We start from the raw sequence: 9,080 nt of genomic DNA on the forward strand, positions 1-9,080 counted from the left end.
ATTTTTATTTATATAGTACAGTTTTTAAAATTATTACAATAATTATTTAAAAAATCGATTTCTTCGAATCTATGGGCCAATGGTTGAAACGCCTGGACATGTATCCTTTTTTTTTCGTTCAAGAACAGTCTGTATAAAGCGCAAAATCCCTGACCGTCATCTGATGTTTTCCTTGTTAGTTAAAAAAAAAAAAGTTAATTTATCCAACCCTGCTAATTGGTTTATAACATCTCAAGCACTAGCTTAAAGTTTGTTCGAGTCGCATATTTTAACATGCTCCAACATGCTTCTGCCATAATTCCTACTCGTTATAATGAGTGCATTAGAGTGAGTAGAAGCTATGATGGAATACATTGGATATTGTAGTATGCACCGCGAACAAACCTTTAAAGTCTTGAATCTTGAGCAACGTCTATGAATTCCGCCCTTATGCCCGTATTCATAGGGCGTGTTCAAATTGACAAAACGACTAGTCTGCTTACAAATGATTAGTTATTATTTATAGATCCAATCAATTACATTCAATTGCTCGGCTAGCAGCTTTGTTCGACTTAAACGCGCTCATTGTCAGGTCTTATATTTGAGGCTTTCTTAAATTAATCTTCAGATTCTCTACGAATTATTTTATTGGCTACTGAGCATTTAAGGCCGATTTATAGTCGAATCTTATAGCGTTTTCGGCCCGACCAAGTTTGTACCAACTTGGGTTAGAAAATGCTTCGGTATTAGTTGACGTTACACACTCTACCAATAAGAGAGCACGAAACATTATTATTTCAACCCACGTTGATGCAAACTTGATCGGATCAACTCCATTATAATCAAGATCATCTTAAGTACAGTCTTAAGAAGTCACGAACCAATCATAGGGCCGTATTAGCATCTTAAAACATTACTTAAGACAGTCTTGAAATAAGAACGGACTATGAATGAACTGATTTAAAGATTAATTTAATGTTAATGATCAAGTTTTCTCGATGCACTATCTATTGACACATGCGCAATCTATTGGCTATCTTATTGGCTGCGTTCAGCCAATAAGATAGCCAATAGATTGCGCATGTGTCAATAAACAGAGAAAATTAATCAATTGCTCTTAGTGATTTTTTAATATGATTGTTCTTTAATTCTTCGTTGGATCTAAGTGTAGGAACCAATTATATTAAAGAATCATTAAGCGCTAACTGATTAGTTTTCTCTACTGAACGCAACCAATAAGATTGCGCATGTGCCAATAGATTGCGCATGTGCCAATAGATAGCGCATCTTCAGTGTTTCGCTGTGCTTTATGCACGTGATTGTATTTAACCTTGTACGTTGTGTTAAAATTGTATTTAATTTTGAGAAAAATGAGACAGAAAAAAGTCTCGAAGAGGAAATATGTTAATCCGAAATTAAAAGAAAATAAAAATGAAACTGAAAAGGATGTACATGTTTCACATAACGCAAAGGTATTGTTTATTGCATGTGTTACTTATTTCTGTATATTCTCTTGTTTATTTTTTTTTTACCTAATTCAATAATATAAACGTAATAATTAATGTAATATATTATAATAAAATATTAAATATATATTTTCTAATTATTTAGAATTCTCATATGGAAGATTTGATAGCAGCTCAAATAAATGTTGACGAAGATGCTACAGATGATGAAGTAGAAGACATAGTTATATCTAGTTTAGATGAAGAAGTAGAAGAAGACAAAGTTATATTTGATTCAGATGAAGAAGTAGAAGAAGATGAAGGTATATTTGATTCAGATGATAACGATGATACAGATGATGATAACGATGATTCAGATGAAGATAGCGATGATTTAGATGGAGATAACAATGATTCAGAGGAAGATAACGATGATTCAGAAGACTTTGAGTCAGAAAGCAATTGTGAGGAAGTACAAGAAGATTCACCAATTAAATCAAAAGATAATAAACTAAAAAATAAGAATAAAAGTAAAAAATCTTTAACATTTAAAGATAAAACATTAACAAAAGAAACTACATCAGTAATTAACAAATTAAGAAATAATAAAAATCACAAGAATTTTGATAAAGCTCAGATGCATAAAGTACATAATGAACAAAAAACTAACATATCTACTGCAAATGATGAAGATGAATATGTATATGATAGTTCTGATGAAGAAGATATTCGTAACACAATTGGGAATGTACCATTAAAATGGTACAATGAATATGATCATGTTGGATATGATTGGGAAGGTAAGAAAATTCTTAAACCTGAAAAGGGTGATGAATTAGATAACTTTTTGAAAAGAATGGAGGATCCTAACTTTTGGAGAACTATAAAAGATCCTCAAACTGGTCAGGATGTTGTACTGAACGAAGCAGATATAGATTTAATTGTAAGAATCCAAAAGCAGAAAATTCCTGATGTTCAATTTGATGAATATGCGGTGAGTTATTGATAATATATTATTTATAATAATTTAATTCATGGATTATTGTATGCTATGTAAGAATATGGTTTTAATTACTTTTATTTGTTATGAATTGTAGCCATGGGTAGATTGGTTTACTTCTGAAGTAATGAAAACGCCACTTCGTAAATTCCCAGAGCATAAACGTTCTTTCTTACCATCCAAGAATGAAGCTAGAAAAGTATCAAAATTAGTACATGCTCTTAAGATGGGTTGGATGAAGTCTACTGTCCAAATGCAGAAAGAAAGAGAAAAAAATAAAGGACCTCAATTTTATATGCTATGGCAGTCTGATGATCAAGCAGAGGAAATGCGTAGAATTCATAAGCATATTCCAGCACCCAAAAGACATTTACCTGGCCATGCGGAAAGTTATAATCCTCCACCAGAATATCTATTTGACAACAAAGAACTTAAAGAATGGAATAAATTAAAGGCAACTCCGTGGAAGAGGAAATTGCATTTTATACCACAGAAATTTAATTCTCTTCGAGAAGTACCTGCATTTCCAAGATATGTCAAAGAAAGATTTCAGAGGTGTTTAGATCTGTATCTGTGTTCTAGATCATTAAAGATGAGACTAACAATAGAGCCTGAAGTTTTGGTTCCACAATTGCCTAGTCCAAAGGACTTGCAACCATTCCCAACAACTATGTTTATGGTATTTAAAGGACATACAGATATGGTCAGAAGTATTACTGTCGAACCAGAGGGTCAATTTATTGCATCTGGTGGAGATGATATGTTATTGAAGAGTGAGTTATTTAGTTTATCACGCATATATTTGCATATTAATTTATGTATTATACAATTGTAAATTTCTCATTTTACATATAGTTTAATATAAATTGTTATTTTAACAGTATGGGAAGTGAATACAGGCAGGTGTTTGAAAACAGTGCCTTGCGGCGGTGTCATTCGAAGTGTTGTCTGGCGTCCAAACCAAGCTATGTCATTGATAGCAGTTGCAGCTGACAAAAAAGTACTTTTAATAAATCCTGGAGTTGGAGATAATCTCATTACCAGTAAAACTGATCAACTTTTAGAGATAATACCACAGAGTGAAATAATAGGTATTGTTAGTTAAAATTACCAAATTATTTATGATTTATTATGAAGGTAATTTTCAAATATGACTGATATACTTCATGATGTATTAGTGAGTGACAGGGTGCAAAGTGCAGTACAGTGGGAGCAAGTGGAAGGTGATCATTGGAATAATGGAGTTAGGATAATTCTGAATCATTTTAAAACTGTAAAGCAAGTAACATGGCATGGAAAAGGAGATTATTTTGCTACTGTCATGCCAGATGGTCAGAATAGATCAGTTTTGATTAATCAGCTATCAAAACGAAGATCTCAATTACCTTTTAATAAATCAAAAGGATTAATACAATGTGTGTTATTTCATCCAATTAAACCATATTTATTTGTTGCAGTAAGTATTAGCAATCGAAATATACAATAGTATTAATACTTCAATTTTATAATGATTTTGGTAAATTATATCTTTTCCAGACACAAAGAAATGTAAGAGTGTACGATCTTGTACAACAGATAATGGTTAAAAAATTGTTGTCCAATTCACAATGGATATCATCAATGGATATTCACCCAGGTAAGCTATTATACGTTTTATTATTGATTATGTTTAAACCATATAATCATTATTGCTATGAATTTTTTAGGAGGTGATAATATTTTGGTAGGGACATACGATCGCAAAATGCTTTGGTTCGATTTAGATTTCAGTAAAGAGCCTTATCAAACATTGCGATTACATGGAACTGGCGTACGCGCCGTAGCATTTCACAAACGATATCCTCTGTTTGCTTCTGGAGCTGATGATAGGGCACTAATTGTATCTCATGGAATGGTGTACAAGTAAAATATCTCTGCATACTCATTGGCATATATTTAATTTTATACATATAATATATGACTCTTATATTTCTTTTCTTTTTCAGTGATCTTTTACAAAATCCATTAATTGTGCCATTGAAAAGATTGTGTAATCACGAATCATATAATGATTTCGGTATTTTGGATGTCATATTTCATCCTATTGAACCATGGGTATTTTCCGCTGGTGCCGACTTTACTATACGAATGTATACATAAATGCATGTTAGAATGTTCAAAATATCTTGTAGGTCATGTTACTACTGTGAAAAAATTCATTTATCATATTTTTCCCCAATTTTATGTAAAATAAAATACATGTCTATTTTTTATGCATTTTTTTACTTCGTATAAATTTCCTTTATAATAAACATGATTACATAAATTGTAATTGCACATAATAACAAAATGTAGGAACTTGTATACTTGCATTAAAATTATACTTAAATATGAGACATTTTATTAAACTTTATTTTTTTATAACAATTGCCCTATCAGTTAAATATATAGTTACAAAAAGATTAAATTATTTTATAAAAGCAGTGTCTACTGCTCTTGTAAAATAATTAAAATGTAAAAGTAAATAAATAATAATTGTGCTAATTTGTATGCTAAATTGTGACACACTGACGGAATTTTTCTTTCTCTTCCCTAATATGTTCATATTCGATTTTTTAAATCGATTAATATAACATATTAAGATAAAGGAGAATGTCCCAAACATTGCCATTCGGGCTCGCCGCAATCACAGGTGCGACCTGCATGTCGAACTTGGAATACAGTAACGATACCTCTGCTATCGTCAAATCTACATGTAATGTGCAGATCATGTATTAAAAAGGTATAGAATTGATTACCTCCCCATCTTTGCCTTAAATACACTGATCTAGGATCTTCCCTTAGTACATTTTCTATAGCTTGTTTTTGCTCGTCAACTTTATCATCTAAAATTTCATTTAGTTGCATCAAAGCGCGTTCGTTGAAAATTACGGATAATGTTGCTGTACGAGGTTGCGAAATCCAATCTGGTATTCTTATATCGGAAAAGTTACTCTCCGTTGCTGCATTTATTGATGTAGATGATATAGCTGTTGCAGCGTGAATATCCGGTAAAGTGTGTGAGGGTGTCAAAGTTTGAGACTCAAGTCCCTCTTCTCCATCGGGTGCTTCGCGTATTCCCATTCTCACAGGAGAATTATCGACTCTCGCATGTAATACATGACGATTGACTAAATCTATATCGGTACCGCACACCGTGCTTGGTCCATCTGCTCCATCCAATAATCTAGAATTACGTAATGTCTGATTTTCAGTATAATTAATTTCATTATCGTTATCTCTTTCCATTCGCGTTGAATCTGTACTACTGGAATTATTTATATCTATTCTATGTACTCTACTATTTAAATCTCTAATAGAGTCTATTTGTGATTCGGCTATTAAAGTTGCATTATGTTCGACAGATGGATCCAAGTCTGATGTTGTGTTAGACGCTCTATTTTGAATAAAGTATGCTCCTCTGTGCACATCTACATTAACGTCATTTTGTAACCAAGTATTAGCATGAGTTTCTGTCAATTGAGAAGATTGTTGTCTTGCAATATCATAGTCATTGAGATTGGGATAAGCTTGAAATTCTTCTGCTTGGAGTCTCAAAGCTATTTCCTCGTCTCTGGAAATATCAAGCTCAGTTTGTTCGTCATTGTTGACGTCCGTATCATTATTAAAAGAGTTAACTGATTGGCCTTCGCTCAAGTCGAGGGTTTCTTCCATATTGTAAAACACATCTGAGGCATTGACATTATTTTCTCTTAGCCTATTGCCTAGTTTTTCGATATGTAATGGACTATCATACTGTGGTATATATGGTTTTATATCCAATACAGGAGTCTGATTAACCATATCGACTCCTTCAAAATAAATCGTATGATTTTCAATTTTTAGTATCTTAACCAGACTAAGGCCAATAGGACACGGTCGATGTGGAGAACGTGTAGAAAAAACACCTGTTCTTATTCCATTCAATCTTGGTGGTGCTACCTTTGCACGAGTGTGTGTCGAATCATTTCTATGAAAGTGAAATAAAATCCTATTGGAAAGAAAAAACAAAGAATATTATTTAAGATTTTATTAAGGACATTAAAATTATACTGTTTTAAAGAATTATAGTTCTTTTACCACATATGGGAAAAATCCTGCAAACCCTGTAAGGCATGATCTGGATTGGTAAATATAGAATTGTAAAGTGTCAACTTTCCTGGTACTTTTCCACATATGCCAGGTTGTCTAGGAGTTGCCCTTTTATTGGGAAACCAGGTAGAAATGACACCAATAGGTTTTAATTTAAGAACATCTTGATCTTTACTTGTGCCAGGCTTTGCTTCTTCCGAAGATATTAGTTTAGATTGTGATCGGGTTCCTCCATGTTTTTGTAATTCCAACAAACGTTTGATATTATCAACATCTTTATCAAGTATATACCTCAGACTTTTTACTTGTTGTCTGCAATATTAAATCAAACTATTTTTTACCAAGTTTCCTTAGTAAATTGGAGTTTGTAGCATTGTAATTATATTATCTTTTTATTCAATGGTTTCATGATTAGCATTTCATAAAATATTTATATTAAATGCAAGATATGCGACTATGAATACTACATTTTTAAAAAAGTTAAGAAAACATGATGTTATACGCTACATCAAAATGAAGAGAATTTTTATGATAGTACCTCAAATTATTAATCTCTTGTCTAGCTGTATTCAATTGACCGAGCAAATAATCGGCACTTATACTAGAATTTCGGCAATTCAAATCCATGTTCGTTGTCGCTCGCATTTACACGATACTATTTAATATTATTCCTTTCTGTAATAACAGATACTTTACGGGATACGGATAACCTCTACATTGCCTACGAAGTTCCTACTATTCCTACCTGCCCATTGTTCCGTGTATTTCAGAGGCATCGGAAGTTCAATTAATTTTCAATTTCCGGATTTTGAGGTAAGGCGCAGCAGTATCGTTGTTTCTAAGGCTGCATTTTCATGTTGACGCTCGATTTGAGCATCAAAATAGGTCACGTGATCAAAATTGACGAATATTAAGCATTAATTTTGATCACGTGATCTGTTTTGACGCTGAAAATGAGCGTCGAACGTTAGCATGAAAAAGCGTTACAGTCGAATAACAGGAAAATGCTCGATTGTAATTGGTTGGTTCTTACATTCTGATCTGGGAGTCAATTCTGTATCTTTAAACAAATGCTCAAATTTGCTCACTTTTATAATTTTCAGCTCGTTTCAAGATACAGAATCGATTCCCCGGTTTAAACCTTCGATGGAAACTAGGTTAGACGACAAGAAAGTGGACAAATTTAGACAAATTGAGGATTAAGCATGGTGAAAGGGATAAGAGTCTGAGCACAAGAATTGTCGTAAACTAAAGGCCTCAACACAGACTTTTGCATAACGCGTAGTTGCATAAGCAAATCAACAAATCAGAATCTTTTCTCCTTCTTTTTCTCCCATGGAAAAGAAGCATTTTGATTGGCTCATTCTCTTATGCATTATGCATTATATACGTTATACAAAAGTCTGTGCTGCGGCCATTACTTTAGAGACTTATGCCCATTTCCATCAATGTAAATTAACTTTAATCCCAGTTCAACTTACTCTTCGTCTTTTTCTAACATTTAGAACTAGAAAAAGATGAAGAGTAAGCTGAACCGAGATTAAATTAAATCCACGTTAGTGGAAACGAGCATTAGTTGTAAACATAAGTAAGCCCGGATCCTCATACAGACAACAGCACTTTGACACAGAGCGCTGATTGGTGAAAAATCTGTTGTAGCGGTAAAATTTACCTCCATTAGCCGTTTTTCACTAATTAGCGTTCGGTGTTCAAAGTGCTGTTGCCCGTATGAAGATCCGGGCTAACGCACAAGTTTTGACGTATGACGTCTCTTGGAGACACGGCAATAAGTTGTACGTCATACGTGAAAGCTTGTGCATTACTTAAGCCCATGACACATAACACGTAAGCAATAAGAAAATCATAAGATTGAATTCGCTACTGGCCTTACGATCTCGGTGATTGGGTAATTCGCTTACTGATTACGTCTTACGGCCTCACGTTTTGTATGTGCCGTGAGCTTTACGTCTACAATTTAAGTCTAAAGCCTATTCTATGTGTTCTTTGTTTTCTGTTTCTTATTTTTTACTTTTTGCTTTTTTCTCTTTTGCAACTGTTTTATCAACAATTGTATTTACGTATTGCTTGTTTCTTTTGAAGTTTATTAACTTTTATCTCAGGCGATATAAAACAAAACCGGATAAGAAGCAAAAAGACAAGATATAAAAAATAATAAAAAGCAAGAAACAAGGAACAAAAAGCACATTGTAGAACAGGCTTAAGTAAGTGTTACAATTCATGTGCTCAGATCCTATCATTCTTCTTTTTTTTCTTCTTCTTATCGGTGGCGCCTACCTCCCATATATATTGAACGGAGACAATAATGTCTTAAGATGCTAATATAGTCCTCGGATTGACTTGACATCTTAAGATTGTATTTAAGACAGTCTTAGCATCTTAAAACATTATTTAAGACTGTTTTCAAATAAAAACGGACTATGAATATTGCCCCATGTTTAGCGTTTCATAGTTGGCAGCCTTTTCCTCTGATGCGACATTCATAGGTAGAGGTCTAATTTTCACCAAGGGTTTAATCCGGATCAGGG

General features: G+C 33.1%; 2 protein-coding genes across 2 annotated transcripts; one reads left to right on the forward strand and one right to left on the reverse strand.

Moving 5' to 3' along the window:
- The first annotated feature begins 1,287 nt into the window (after positions 1-1,287).
- Positions 1,288-4,640, forward strand: LOC108748869 (ribosome biogenesis protein BOP1 homolog). Its single transcript, XM_018487254.1, has 8 exons — positions 1,288-1,451; positions 1,591-2,418; positions 2,522-3,197; positions 3,306-3,515; positions 3,603-3,880; positions 3,961-4,060; positions 4,131-4,326; positions 4,410-4,640. The coding sequence occupies exons 1-8, from the start codon at positions 1,350-1,352 to the stop codon at positions 4,561-4,563; spliced, it is 2,544 nt and encodes an 847-aa protein (XP_018342756.1). The 5' UTR covers positions 1,288-1,349; the 3' UTR covers positions 4,564-4,640.
- A 281-nt stretch (positions 4,641-4,921) lies between these two features.
- Positions 4,922-7,298, reverse strand: LOC108748879. Its single transcript, XM_018487275.1, has 3 exons — positions 7,073-7,298; positions 6,523-6,846; positions 4,922-6,433 (listed from the first exon to the last, which is right to left on the reverse strand). Exons 1-3 carry the CDS (start codon positions 7,177-7,179, stop codon positions 5,041-5,043), a joined length of 1,824 nt encoding a protein of 607 aa, XP_018342777.1. The 5' UTR covers positions 7,180-7,298; the 3' UTR covers positions 4,922-5,040.
- Between the last annotated feature and the right edge of the window lie 1,782 nt (positions 7,299-9,080).

The sequence above is a fragment of the Trachymyrmex septentrionalis genome, unplaced genomic scaffold (genome assembly GCF_001594115.1).
Source record: "Trachymyrmex septentrionalis isolate Tsep2-gDNA-1 unplaced genomic scaffold, Tsep1.0 scaffold25, whole genome shotgun sequence".
Classification (NCBI taxonomy): Eukaryota; Metazoa; Arthropoda; class Insecta; order Hymenoptera; family Formicidae; genus Trachymyrmex; species Trachymyrmex septentrionalis.

Excerpts from the sequence above, each read along its gene's own strand:
- LOC108748869 (XM_018487254.1), top strand. The coding sequence starts at position 1,350 with ATGAGACAGAAAAAAGTCTCGAAGAGGAAATATGTTAATCCGAAATTA. Across the intron at positions 2,419-2,521 it reads TTCAATTTGATGAATATGCG|CCATGGGTAGATTGGTTTAC; the intron begins GTGAGTTATTGA and ends TATGAATTGTAG. Across the intron at positions 3,516-3,602 it reads ACCACAGAGTGAAATAATAG|TGAGTGACAGGGTGCAAAGT; the intron begins GTATTGTTAGTT and ends ATGATGTATTAG.
- LOC108748879 (XM_018487275.1), bottom strand. The coding sequence starts at position 7,179 with ATGCGAGCGACAACGAACATGGATTTGAATTGCCGAAATTCTAGTATA. Across the intron at positions 6,847-7,072 it reads CAAGAGATTAATAATTTGAG|ACAACAAGTAAAAAGTCTGA; the intron begins GTACTATCATAA and ends TTAATATTGCAG. Across the intron at positions 6,434-6,522 it reads CAGGATTTTTCCCATATGTG|GATTTTATTTCACTTTCATA; the intron begins GTAAAAGAACTA and ends TCTTTCCAATAG.